Raw genomic sequence first — 13,415 nt, 5'->3', positions numbered from 1 at the left:
ATGTCACTTTTTTTCCCCCAGGAAACTAATGGGACCCAAATAACATCCTTGGTAAGCTGTTAAAAGCACATACCAGTAGTAAATAGTAAATGTTATGTAGGATGATTTACTTGGCAAACATTGAACATTTAAACCTCATAACTGAGGGGTGAGAGTTGCAAATGACTGAAGCTGTCATGTCCCTCAGGACTGACTTGTTTCATCACTGCCAGCTTGGAAATTTGTAGCAGCATGGCCTTCTATTTTCTAATGTATTCAAACAGCGTTATTTAAAAACTAGTGATTGCCAGTGGAAAGCATTCCTTTGTCTTCAGAGAGCATTGTTCAGTCCATACTGCTTTAGGTCAGTTCTTGCATACATAATTCTCACACAGGTAGTCTACTGATGCTTAAGATTATGGCCATGCACTTAGAAGCATATACTTAAGACTTTATAATGCAATAAAATAATTATAGCTCTCATATTTTTCCCCCAAAACATTATGTATAAGCAGTTTTAATTTTAAAATTTATAGTTTAAAATAACATAATGTGACTTACCAACTATAAATAACTGAAACTCACAACTCTCTAGATTTTCTCTGAGTTCTGATAATTTTTGTCTCTGCCTGTCTCTAGCTTTACACCTGCTGACAATTCTTTATTTTTTCTTCAATATATATTGAAAACAGAATCTGAAAGAAATTGGGTCATTTACTTCTAATGGTGTCTTTCCTAGGAAATCCCATGATGGTATTTGTGTAATTTGTTTTCGCTACCTTAACATGTAAAATGCTCTGAAGACAAACAGGGAAGCAATGATGTTGCTTCTTGTTGGAGACAGCATGTGATCTCTGACAACAGTGTGAAGCATCTTCTCTGTTATCAAATTGTATTATAAATGAAAACAGTTTAACAAGAAACAGGAGGAAATAACATTATACTCGGATTTGGTTTTTAAAATAAGATAGGAAATCTGATGATGTGTCATGGCCTTGAAAATCTTTTTCCTGTTTCTTAGCAGGGGCAGCTTTATAAGATTTATTACAGGATTATGCATATCAGTTAAGAACAGAATTGGTATCTATACATACATACAGTATAAACTGAAGAGCTGAAAATGGAGATAAAGTCCAAGAGCTATGGAGTAATGTCACGAAGACGTAACCAAAGATAGAATGAGATTTAGGTGAATAACATAAATGAAGATTTCTTCCTTACTAACTGGTTCTTTAAGTGTCTCAGATTTAAATGAGTCTGTTCTTTCCCTGCTCCTAATACCAACTGAAAATGGACTTCACTTTCTGTAGGTTATTCAGTCCAAGACTGTACTGTATTTAATAGCAGTGAGTGAAGTTGTGTTTAAGGACTTACTGAAGTTTTATGTTAATTTTAATCTGTTATGTGATTCAAATATTTGACTGTATGAGTATGAGCTAATTAATTAGTTATAAATGCTTGTTGTCTGGCAGATTTAAGAAGGATTGTATTTTGCAGATGGTGTCCAGATTCTCAACTTTATATACGCTTCCAGTGGGGAGAAAACAGGAATTGTAAAGAAATTTGAACAGTTTGAAAACAAAGAACTTGAGACAGTCAGACAACATCAGATTGATTATCCTATGTAAGTATAGTCAAATAATTGAAGCAGGCTGTAATTGATTATTGAAGGCTATAGAACATACTTAAACTCTTAGGCTATACCACAATTTAAAGGAATACTGCCTACCAGTTTGAGAAAAGGCACAAGAGGAAACTAGTTGGCAGTTCCTTCTGTTCTCTGATTTTGGTTTTGGAGAGGATCAAGCTGAACCTCAGGAATATACTTAAAGTATGTGCTAGTGCAGTGCTGTGTAAGGGGTCCCAATAGTAGGTGAAACTGAGCTGATTAGGTACACTTAGAAGGGTAAGTCGGATGTTCTGTCGTAGTCAGATTGCTCTCTCATGACTAGCTAGCCTGGGGTTTTCTGCATTACAGAGAGATCTGCATTTCAAACATCCTTTTGAGGCCAAGTACAGAGTGTGGTTTCTTGCAAGGGCAAGCAGTGTGGAGCAGCTTTTTCGCTATAATTTTACACTCCAGTTTATGTTGCAGCTGACAAGCCCTTAGTGCTAGAATCCCCTGCCTAGATAAGTCTTACAGCTTGAGCTTACACTCTTTCGTTCCACTATCACTGTGTAAACTCTCCTAGTTGGACAGGAGTAAAACCCTGTAGCCCCTGCACACTATTCAGTTACAGAGGAATCATTCTGTGAAGATTATCTTTTTCTACTCTTCTTCGTCTTCCCAGAACTGTCACAACTCTTCAGTTATATTTTGCAACTTTAGAGGAAAAAGTATATATAGAGATACATAAATATATCTCCCTTCCACCAGATCCTGTTACCCCGGCAACATTATCACAGAAATAGGAAATGATCGCAGGAACTGGAACTTGCCTGCTGGTTTGTATTTGGCCTGTGACCACAAGAAGAGTGCCAAAGAAGACTTGCCAGATAGTGCAGGTTGCATACAAATTACTAGCCCTCAAACTATAGTTCTGAAGTCATAAGTACAGAGGAATTTTTAGCTCCTGGCTGCTTCAGGGTAGGTGACAGCCTGGTTTGCACAACCTACTGCCCTTTGCTCACCAGCACAGTTGCATTCTGCTCCTGAGGTGCTCAAGCTGTGGTTGAGAATACATGGCATGAATTTATGTGTGCCTTGACCTGCTCCACATGGTTCCACCCTCTCTTGCCTTCAGGTGGTGTCTTCAGTGTTAACATGCAGTATTGCCTTTGTGTTGTGGTCACCTGTGGTTGTGACAGCCTGGGGTAGCTCTGGTAAGAAGAGGAAGAGAGTTTTCCCTCAGCTTTCTGTATGTGAGTGGTTGTTCCCTGTTGCAGCAAAAGGCCAACAGAAGCAGGTGGATCTAACTGAAGTTACTTGTTTGACTTCAGTCAGGGATTTGTAAAGAAAGAGGACTGGAGATAGACAGCTGCCATTTGAAGTAGCTACCAGTGGACAGCCTGCAGCAAGAATGGACTGGAACTGTAAGGGACTGCTCGCACTGTAGTGCATTCTGTGGCAGTGGAGAAGTGAAATGAGTCAGCATTGTCCCAGACCTGTCCCAGGAAATGTCCAGAACAATTCTGTGCTCAGCTTGGCAATCTAGCAATTGAAGATTAACTATAGACTGCGGCATTTAAAGTTTGCTATATTGCCAGAGGTGAAAGACGAAAAGAGCGATATATAAGCATAAGCAGTATTTCTGGAAACACAGCGTTTGCCTGTAGGTCATAACAATCAATATACAAGTCTTTGTGACCATATCTCCTTCTAAAAGTCACTAAGAGAACTATTTTTATCAGAAATTGTAATAGTCATATTGCTTCACTGACTGTATGCTGGGGTATAGTTTTTATTGATGTTCAGCACTTGCCTAAGTGCTGTGGAAAGGTTATAGAAATAAGTGGTCAAGTTTCTGTTAAAAGCACTGAAGCAGATTTAGTCTGGCACAGAGAAATTCCTTAGAATTAGATGCTGCAGTATAAGTTATGCTTTTAGTGCCTCAGCCAGCTTTGCACAGAAATTTCTAACTAGATAACATTGTTGGGTCTTCAGGCTTTTATTTTGCACTTCTCCATAGTTTGCACAGGTTCCACCTTTATTTATCCTGTGATAACTTTGTGACAGCTATTCATACCTATCTGTACTACCCAGCCGCTGGATTCATTTTCAGCTACTTCTTCCAAGCACATTTTCACAGTTTGCATTTAGCATAGAAGACGCAGCTTAGTTTTTACTGCCTTTGACAATCAAGACTACACAACCATGCATTTGGGGATTTTCTACTGTAGCCTGCATGCGGGAGGTTGCCTCCAAGTTGTCTCAGTAGTGTTTCCAGTCCTTTATTGATGTGGGATCTGGCAGTAGCTCTGAATCAGCATTTTGGAATTGATTCAGATAACATTCCCGTACTCTTCTCTCATGTTGTTACCACAAAAGTGTGTGGTTAAAAGGAGATCACAGATCCAAGAGCCTTAAGTACTGTTGCTCTGAAAGTTTTCACTGAAGAGGATATGTTCTGTTCTGAAGATTATGTGTGTGAAACAGGTTTGCTAAATTAAAGTGAAATGTATGCTTTTCAAATTATAGAGGGAGATTTCTCATTAAAAGTGGATTTTTTGTTTATTTTTGCTCATGCAGGTTCACTCTTTCTATCTGGCTGTATTTACTCCACCACTGTGAAAAGGATCTGTGTGGTATACTCTATTTTATTGATCCAAAAGAAATGTACAGTACTCCTGCTGTATTTCTAAATGAGGAAGGTAAGGGATATTATTAACAGCCTTCAGAAGGGGTCTAATATAATCTTCACAGATTGGTGGCTAGACATGACATTTATAAATGTGTTATCAGACCTATTTTGTGAAACTGATCCCTTGCAAAATTCTTCTTTTTGACTACAGTGTCTCAGTAGAAACGTAGCTACCAAATTAATAGGGTAAAACTGAGAAACAGCGGCATAGCTTCTAGTCTTGGCAAACTACAGAAAATGTTTGCTTTGTCAGGAGAATAGACCTGTAGGTCAGGAACATATAGTGGGATTAAACAGTCTTATATCAATGAACAACCTTTGCTATTATTACTGAAGTATTATTTTAATATTCTTCTCGAGTCTTATAAACATACTACATGAAAATTTTTAAAAATCTGAAATAGCATCAGAAAAAGGCCTTTCCTGTATGGCAGTGTTCAAGAAGCACAGTCTATTTCCCTGATCCAATAGAAGTTAAGAGGGAGCACTGTCTTAGTCTAGCAACACTTGTAGTAGAGGAACATTCCTGCCAGAAGACGGCTCTTTAACCTCTGATAGAGAATGGAATTCAGCAGCTGTGGGCTGCTGGCAGGCTCAGAGAGGAAGGAAGTGTGCAGAGTTTTTAAATTGCATACCTGGCTTTTTATAAGACATTACATTTTTCTCTTCCCTTCTTTGCAATTTTTTTCCTCTCTGTTATTTTTGCTATTTCAATTTTCACTGTCTTATAACCAATCTAGATTAATTAATTTATCTGTTATAAACTATATAATAGGTGCTTTGAAGAACAAACAAAAATGGCAGTTCAGCTGGAAGTTGTCCTCTTGATATGAGATTTCCTTGGAGAGGTTTTGGGGCAGTTTTATTCTCAGTGTTGGACTACATTACCATGATAGCTTCTTCTGGTCTCAAGAGCTCAGACCATGTCCAGGTTCTGCAGGTCCAAGAGTGGAGGGTATAGTCATCTTCTTCGTGATCATTGCACTCTCACATCCTAGCAGTTGAGTGTTGAGCAGGTACTACTATCTGCTGTTCCCTTCTTCTGTTTGCTGCAAGTCATGTCTGCTTTCTGGTGTTTGAGATCAACTGTGACACCCTTATGTTTAGTATGTTTAGCCCTCAGACAGTTTTTTTGAGTCTGTGGTTTCATGTGGGATCCTGGGCACTAGCATCCGAGATGTGTGTAACTGACTCGTGGAGCACATTTCCCTGGGATTCTGTGAGAGCTGATGGATGGCTTGGCGAGTGCTCAGATCTCTCTTGGTGATGAAGAGGATGAAGAAGACAGAATCATTGTAAATAATACTTTAGGAACCCTGTTGTTAATCTTCATATTTCTGTGGTGGTTGTTTACTTTTTCTTCCTTTGTTGCTCTGTCAGGTTATGTGCATATTCAGATGCACCTCATGAGAGGAGATGACCTTGCAGTGAAAACTAGCTTCAGTCTTCCTCTGAAGCAGTGGTTTCGACTGGATCTCTCTTTTAAGGGTGGACAGGTATGCATGCTACTGAATTACAGGATTAAGGCTGAGATTTGTCTCATTTGATTATGCTTCTGACAAACCCCTTAATAGCTGAGGCTGAAATACTGTAATTTGTACATGCTTACATAGCAAAAGAATGAAAATTTATAATTAGAAATTGTTGAGACCATCCAACTTCAGGAAATCACTCAAATGCATAAGAGCCAAGCCTAGAAATACTGAGTAGCTATCTTGGCTCATGGTTGTTCTCTAGAGACACTGTTAACTGTGCATGCAACCAGGACTCCTGGCACAGGTCGCTTATCTATCTACTTGAAGTTGCATGGTATGAATAGCTCTGAGGGACTTTGCACTTGGAGGCTTAGGCATTTCTACCATTCTGATATTAAAATACAAGAGTCTGGGCTTCTGTACCATAGCATGCCTCTTGCCTAGATGTGTTAGCTAGCAGGAGGCATGTGCAGTTTCTAAGTTTTGTGTATTTCACAAAGTGGCATAGGATTGACTATCATTAAAAGGCAAAAAGTATTGGAGTATACCTCTGTAGTAGATAAAATACAGCATTTACATTTTAAGAAATCGCAATTGTTTTTTCACAAAACCTTCCAAAAGCAGCCCTGAAAATGCAGGATCCCTGCCCAAGATCCCTTCATGTCTGAACCTTCAGCTGTTATAAGATCGTAGGATGTGAAAATAATCAACCCCCTTTGTCTTCTCTTTCTCAAATTCATTTCCTTGAAAAAGGTGGAATAGATTACATTCTGAATTGAAAAAAGAAATTGCTAATTAATGGCAAGAGCAGCTAAGCAAATTTAAAGTATGAGGTAAATGACTGAAACAATGCTGCACTGAGAGAGCAAGGTACAGGCTAAGCTACTGCTGTTCCTTTGCACCCCACCTTTAAGTACTGTTAAGTATGTAAATGGTGAGCAGTTGATTGTCTTGCAAGAAAATAAGGTAGAAACATGTGTTTACTTTTAATAAAATATACTATTAAAGGGAAAAGTGGGGTGAAAAGTGCAACAGGGAAAAGCACTGTCTTTTTCTGCTTGTTTAAATTGTAGTTATAATTTAAGTTCATGGGAAAGGGAAGACCCTATGGATTCAGGTGCAAATGTGAAAGTTACTTTCAGTATTGATAGAGTGTTGGAAATTTGGGTATTGCTTGTATGATTAGATTAAGAAAAAATATTCTTCCATCAGACAGCAGAGTGAATTTATTCAGGTGTGAGATAAAACATATGGTAAAAAAATTCCACTTCTGGACAAAATAAGGGAGCCATGAAGAGTTTAATGACACTCTTGTGAAAAAAAAAAAAGGAAATAGGACTAAACTTGAGAACATTTCAGTAATTAGAGCCATTCCTTGGAAGAGGTGAAGCTGTGGTTCAGTTCCATCTTAATGACACATCTTCCTGGAATAAGTTTTTAAATGCTACATCCTCAAAAGGTACAGAAAAATCTCCTTGTTTAGGCACTTTGGGTCCAAAAGAGCAAGGAAGCTGGTGAAGGGTCTGGAGCACAAGTCTTGTGAGGAGTGGCTGAGGGAACTGGGGTTGTTTAACCTGGAGAAAAGGAGGCTTGGAGGAGTCCTTATTGCTCTCTACAGCTACCTGAAAGGAGGTTGTAGTGAGGTGAGTGTTGGTCTCTTCTCCCACATAACAACTGATGGGACAAGAGGAAACACTCTCACGTTACCCCAGGGAAAGTTTAGATTGAATATTAGGATAAAATTCTTCTCTGGAAGGATTATCAAGCATGAATACAGGCTGCCCAATGAAGTTGTTCAATCACCATATCTGGAGGTATTTAAGACACGGATGTGATGCATAGGGACGTGCTTTAGTGGTGGACTTAGCAGTGTTAGGTTTACAGTTGGACTCAGGACTTAAAGGTCTTTTCCAACCTAAGTCATTCCATGAGTATTTCACTTCTGTTGATTTAGATACATTTAGTCCAGCATGATCTGAGACAAAATAGATAAATTAGGGAAGGTTGAGAAATTGAGGCATCGAGAAATTAATGAGATTTTAAGAGCATCTGAAGATGCAGATGAATCCCTAAAAACACCCAGGCATGTGAGACAATTTTGCAGGATTGTTTTGTGAGTCCTTAGGCAACTTTTTACAATACCAACATGTATAAAAATCTAATCTTCCTTCTCAAGCATCGGAATTCCTTTATCCAGTCTGGCATTGTAAGCCTACTGAAAGTACATTTGTAGAGGCAGGAGTTGAACCCAGATTTTTTTAAATCATGGTCTCTTACATTAGCTTTACGGCCATTCTTCACCAGTAAGCTGCAAGTTCTTGATGAGAGATTTAGCATCTCTGCTATATCAAAGCAAAACAGCATTTCACACTTTGGAAGGATAAAAGTTTCAGCAGAGTACAGATGTCTTGTAATTCAGCACAGGAATGAAATAGCTGAATGTCGTGGTTTAAACCAAACCAGGCAACTCGTTCACTCACTTCCCCCCCTTCTTGCCCTCCCCCTACTCCCGGAGCGACGGAGAGGAGAGTCAAAAAGAATGCAACTCCCACGGTTTGAGATAAGAACAGTTTAGTAACTAAGGTATAACACAAATCACTACTGCTACCACCAATAATAATAATGATAAAGGAAATAACAAGGGAAGAGAATACATCATCTCACCACCAGCCAACTGATAACTCGCCCCCCCCAGCCCGACCAAGCACTGACTGATACCTCCTCCAACCCTGCAATCTCCCAGCCCTTCCAGCTAACTCCCAGTTACCTCCTGGGCATGACGTGCTGTGGTATGGAATACCTCTTTGGTCAGTTTGGGTCAGGTGTCCTGTCTCTGCTTCCTCCTGGCTTCCCCTCCTCCCTGGCAGAGCATGAGGCTCACAAAGTCCTTGGCCAAACCAAAACATCATTGTTATCAGCTCTGTTCCGAGGCCAAAAGTCAAAACACTGCACTGCATCAGCTACCAAGACAGAGAAAAATGACTGCTACTGCTGAACCCAGGACACTGAAGTAGGCACCATCTGTGCTATTTTTGCTATTTTTGATTGCTTGCAGTTGGCCATGACAGACTAGTGCCAATGCTTTCCGTTAAACTCTTATGATGTATATTGGGTATGTGACACCTTCCTCTTTGGTGCAACAAGCTGCAGCTGTAATCTTCTGAGCTATGAGTTGAAATGGCTTAATAAATAAATCTTGTAATATCTTGTTTAATTAATATTTTGTGTTCTTTTAGATAGAAGTAAGCAGTGTTGGGAAGAATTTGAAAAGACATCATCATCAGTCTTTTACGTAAGCAGCATTTTCCCCTTTGTTGAGTAATAGATTTGTGTGTGTGTTCAGATACAGAAAATGGGAGAAGGAGAGCACAAGTTTGTAACTGAGATTCCAGATGATTTTCAAAATGTCTGTGGGGTGTTTTTCCACTCTGTGCTTTCAAAAACAGTTTGCATTTTACTGTGCTTACATGGAGCATGAGCTAAAAAATTTTGTTAATGCCACGAGCTCATTAACATGCTGCATGATCTAGTACCCTAGCATCTAATAACCCTCACTAAAGTCTGATTGTAAGGTAAGTGGTATTAGGATCTATCTTCAAACGAAGTCTTGGCCTTACTGAAGTCAAGGGAAGTTTTGCTGTTGCTGTGAGAGAGCTCCGATTTCAATGGTGAAATTGTTACTTAATTTGCTTAGGTAGAGAGCAAAATTTCTACCAAAAATGTTCTTGCTCTATCCTTCATTCTAAGGAACTGAATATTTCTTTAATTTAATTGTTTTATTTCACTATAATTTAAGATTCACTCTTTTTTGTGCAAATAATCGTGATAAACCTTATAATATAGAAAGTAAGTTACAGTAAATTGCAGGCCAGACTTCAGTGTTTTTCCTTCTCTGCTGTGGTTTCAAACCAGAAATTGTAAATTTGTAGATAGTAACCCTAGGAGACAAATAACTTAAATTTTCATATGCCAATTCTAGAAACGTGCAAGGGAGAGCTGATACTGAAATCTCTTAGGTTGTGTAATGATGTATAAACACCAGAAGATACCTACAGGTCAGAAAAATAAAACACCTTGCTGGTTTAGTATGTCTGTAGACAAAGGGTTTGTTAAATTTACTCCACACCTTGCCACACCAAATTGCAGAGTAGATTTTGAGAGAAAACAGATGAGAAAAGAAGGTAGTGGCAATGAGCTTAAGGCTGTCAGTTACGGAAATTTTGAGATACATATTTCTTTTTATCTTTCATAGTACTTCTTGATTGCCAACTTTATTGTTTTCAAGTTTTAGGGAAGATTTCTATTATGATGACACTGCTGGATACTTTGTTCTTGGAGGTAGTGGATATGTAAATGGTATTGAAGCATTCTTTGGACCTGTGAAGTACTATCGTCTCAATGTGTTGGAAACAGAACAGGTAAGTGAAAGCAGTATTTGGAAATGTTTAAATGTTAGCAGCCAGCTATGGCTGTGCTTTTTATTGTATTTTTTTTCTTAACTGAAGCTCTTGCTAAGTGATAAACTTGCTATAAATCATAATAGTACTTGGGAACTAAAATGTGATAATTTTCTGTTGAAATCTCAGAATGTTAGTTACCTCTTCACATGCTAAAAGATAAGACTTTGTGAAGTGTGTAAAACGATGTTCATATATCTATATATAAGTAGAATTGCTTTGTTTCCCAGAGTTTTTGATGATACAATATTGAACACACTTGATAAATTAGTGGGTTTATTGAAATAGGTGGTGAAGGTCACACAGGCTTAGTCAATTTTGGAAGTTCATCCATGGTTTTTTGGATTACACTGAATGTTTAAAGTCATAGCCTCTTGTGGCCAACATCAGGTTGCCTGGCGCATTAATGTGATTTGCTAGGTAAGCTGATTGGAGTAAACAATGTTTCCTTTTAGTTTTTGTTTGTAACACTTCTTTCTAGTTAAACATTGACAACAATAGATACTGTGGATGCTATTTATCCATAATTTGCCTTTTTATAGATTTCTAACCCTCTTCATGACAAAGAAACAGTGGAACAAATTGAACTTTACTACGAGAGATGCATGGACATTCAAGAAATAGTTTATGCGTACAGACATATTGTAAAGCAGGGTGAAAAAGCGCAAAGAAATTGTGAGTGTTGATCTATGACATACAAATTTTAAACTGTTATCTTTGGAGACCTGTTTTCTTTCCTTTTGCCAGAATCTGTATAACAATCATCAAAAGTAAACTTAAATTCAGCTATAACAAGAAAAAAAGCAGTTTGAAAAGATTAGGCCTGTTACTGGTAGCTAAAGCTGTGGTTTTGTTCCTGCGAAGTCTTTCATGCCATGGAATACAAGCTTAAATCATATTTCTTCTCTAACAAGACAGTTGCATAAAGGGACAAAGAAACAGTTTCAAGCTTTCATGTAAGCTCTTTGATTGCCCGTCTTCAGTTTCAATCCTAAACAACCCTAAAGGCACATGTATTTTAAACCTTTTCCCCAGAATGGCTGGGTTTTGCTAGAGTGTCTCTGCCACAGTTGCCTGATGGGTAGTAATTGAGAGGTTTATATCAAAGCAGTCACTTCAGTGAAAGAATAACATAGCTTAAATGTGTGCTGAAAACTAATTTATATTTCCAATTAGAATTTGATTGCATATATTGTGACTAGAGTATGGAAGAGAGTAGAAGGAATACATATTTGTAAGTGGCCTGCGCTAGCTATATGAGCTTTTATCAATAAATTATCTTAGTTTATGCTAGAAATTTTTAGTTAAATTTTTAGTTTACCCTAGAAACATCATTTTTTATCTGCCAGAAGTTTGTTTTAAAGACCAGCCAAGTCAGCTTTCATGTCTTAAATATGTTGTTTTCTCCAGGTTACTGTGAAAACTATTATTTGAAGCTGGTTCATAAATATGGTGAAAAATCCAAATGTGATGCCTTCACGTGGGGAAAAGAGCTCAGGGAAAAGTACCATACTTTGCTCAAACTATTAAAAGACACAGATTTCAGTGCTCCAGATGGTAATCATATTTTATTTTATTGCCTTTAAAAAACTCCACAATATATTTCATGTAAGTTAGTATGCTTTGACTTCATTTCATGTCTTATACATTTTTTTTGGTATCAGCTGAGTAATGGAGTGTAATGTGGCTTATATGTTGTGCTGCAAATGAAGTATGGCATATTCTATGGAAGGAAATAGAGATATCCTTACGTTTTTAGTGGTTGGTTACTTTGAGATGATCTTTTAGACTTTTATTCACTCCTACTATTAAATAGTACCTTGTATCTCTAGGAATTTTGGTTGTCTGCGTTGAGAATACCATTCAGCATAAGAAATAACAGAATCTGCCTCAGTCCTGAGAAATTAAGGAGGGGAAATCAGTACCGGATTTTAACTCTTGCAGTAACTGTGTGTCCTGTGTTTTATTTTTAGTGTTAGAAGATGGAAGTGATACAGTTCTAGAAGTTGGTCGAAGGATATTTGATAAGGTTTCAAAGGGTCTGTCCAGCACTGATGGCCTGAGCAATATGGGCTCCTCTGTCCCTCTCTTGGTGGAGTCCAGTTGTTGTGGATACCATAAGGCTTCCTATTTCCTTGCAGTTATATTTGAAACAGGACTTGGTGTGTCTGTGGATCGCACAAAGGTAGTATATTTAATATGTTTGGTTATGTCTGTGAAATTAATTACTTCTAAAAGCAATTTAGAAATGGGATGAATTTATGATCAGTTGAATTAAAAATTGTGTAATGGCTTCCAGATCCAGGCTGCGGTTGAAGGGATTCCTCAATACCACTACTTCTAAATAGCCCAATGTCAGTGAAGTCTTTATGATGTCCTGATGGTGAGAATCCTTATCCTGCTGATGCAGAAAAAGGAAATCGATGTTTTAGTAAGACCTAAAAATGGTGGTAAAGTGAACAGCATGGAACATATTGCTTTTCCCAGTCACTGAGGAGGTAGGATGAGGTATAATTTGAGTCACCCATATCTGTAGATGAGTATGAAAATAGTCTCATGTCAGGCAAATCTAAAGTGGAAAGATTGCATGGTAGAGTCAGGAAAGCAGTCCCATTTTACGGTGTGCAAAACTGTGGCACTGATGGTCACATATATATATATAATGGTCAAATATATATATAATGGTCAAATGATTAAAGGTAACAAAGTAAAACACTTTTGTTTGGAGAAAAACTGATTGTGCTTCAGCTTATGGACTGCAGAGCATGTGAACTCCAGACCTTTTAGGCAGGTTGGAAATAACTAGAATGTTTCCATATGATTCCATTGCAAGGTCAAATAAAGGGAAGGTGTGTGTATATCACTGGAAGAGGGCTACACTGAAACTGCCAACAGATATTTAATTGTGATATAATGGTATCATATAAAATGCTCATGAAGAATAGCAGATCTGCCTAATTTGGTTACAGGATACTAAATCAGAAGTACCCCTGAGAGGCCAATCTGAGATCAAGCTCACTATATTTTCTCAAACACAAGAAACCTTAGACAGAAGCCTGGTTTATACCCTAATTATGGATTATATCTAATGCTGATGCTAATTTTGGAGGCTAAGTAATTCCGTTATTGGATCTGCTTCAGATATTGTAGAAGATAATTTAATATCCAGCACAGGTGGGACACCACTGTTTTTATTACTGTGC

The 13,415-nt window shown here is 38.0% G+C and overlaps 1 protein-coding gene across 1 annotated transcript in view; it reads left to right on the top strand.

The window, feature by feature from the left end:
- Window positions 1-13,415, top strand: part of SEL1L3 (SEL1L family member 3) — a 37,987-nt gene that overhangs the window by 4,372 nt on the left and 20,200 nt on the right. Inside the window, exons 3-10 of the mRNA XM_062636525.1 lie at window positions 1,477-1,603; window positions 4,169-4,290; window positions 5,661-5,776; window positions 8,992-9,047; window positions 10,041-10,173; window positions 10,755-10,887; window positions 11,623-11,769; window positions 12,186-12,397. Coding sequence (XP_062492509.1) covers window positions 1,477-1,603; window positions 4,169-4,290; window positions 5,661-5,776; window positions 8,992-9,047; window positions 10,041-10,173; window positions 10,755-10,887; window positions 11,623-11,769; window positions 12,186-12,397 — 1,046 coding nt within the window. The remainder of the gene's footprint in view (window positions 1-1,476; window positions 1,604-4,168; window positions 4,291-5,660; window positions 5,777-8,991; window positions 9,048-10,040; window positions 10,174-10,754; window positions 10,888-11,622; window positions 11,770-12,185; window positions 12,398-13,415) is intronic.

Source organism: Pezoporus occidentalis, unplaced genomic scaffold (assembly GCF_034315485.1).
Source record: "Pezoporus occidentalis ecotype Australia unplaced genomic scaffold, CSIRO_AGI_Poc_V1 ctg48, whole genome shotgun sequence".
Taxonomy (NCBI): domain Eukaryota; kingdom Metazoa; phylum Chordata; class Aves; order Psittaciformes; family Psittacidae; genus Pezoporus; species Pezoporus occidentalis.
The sequence above is the reverse complement of the archived record's forward strand: the minus strand, read 5'-3'. Positions and strand labels throughout refer to the sequence as shown.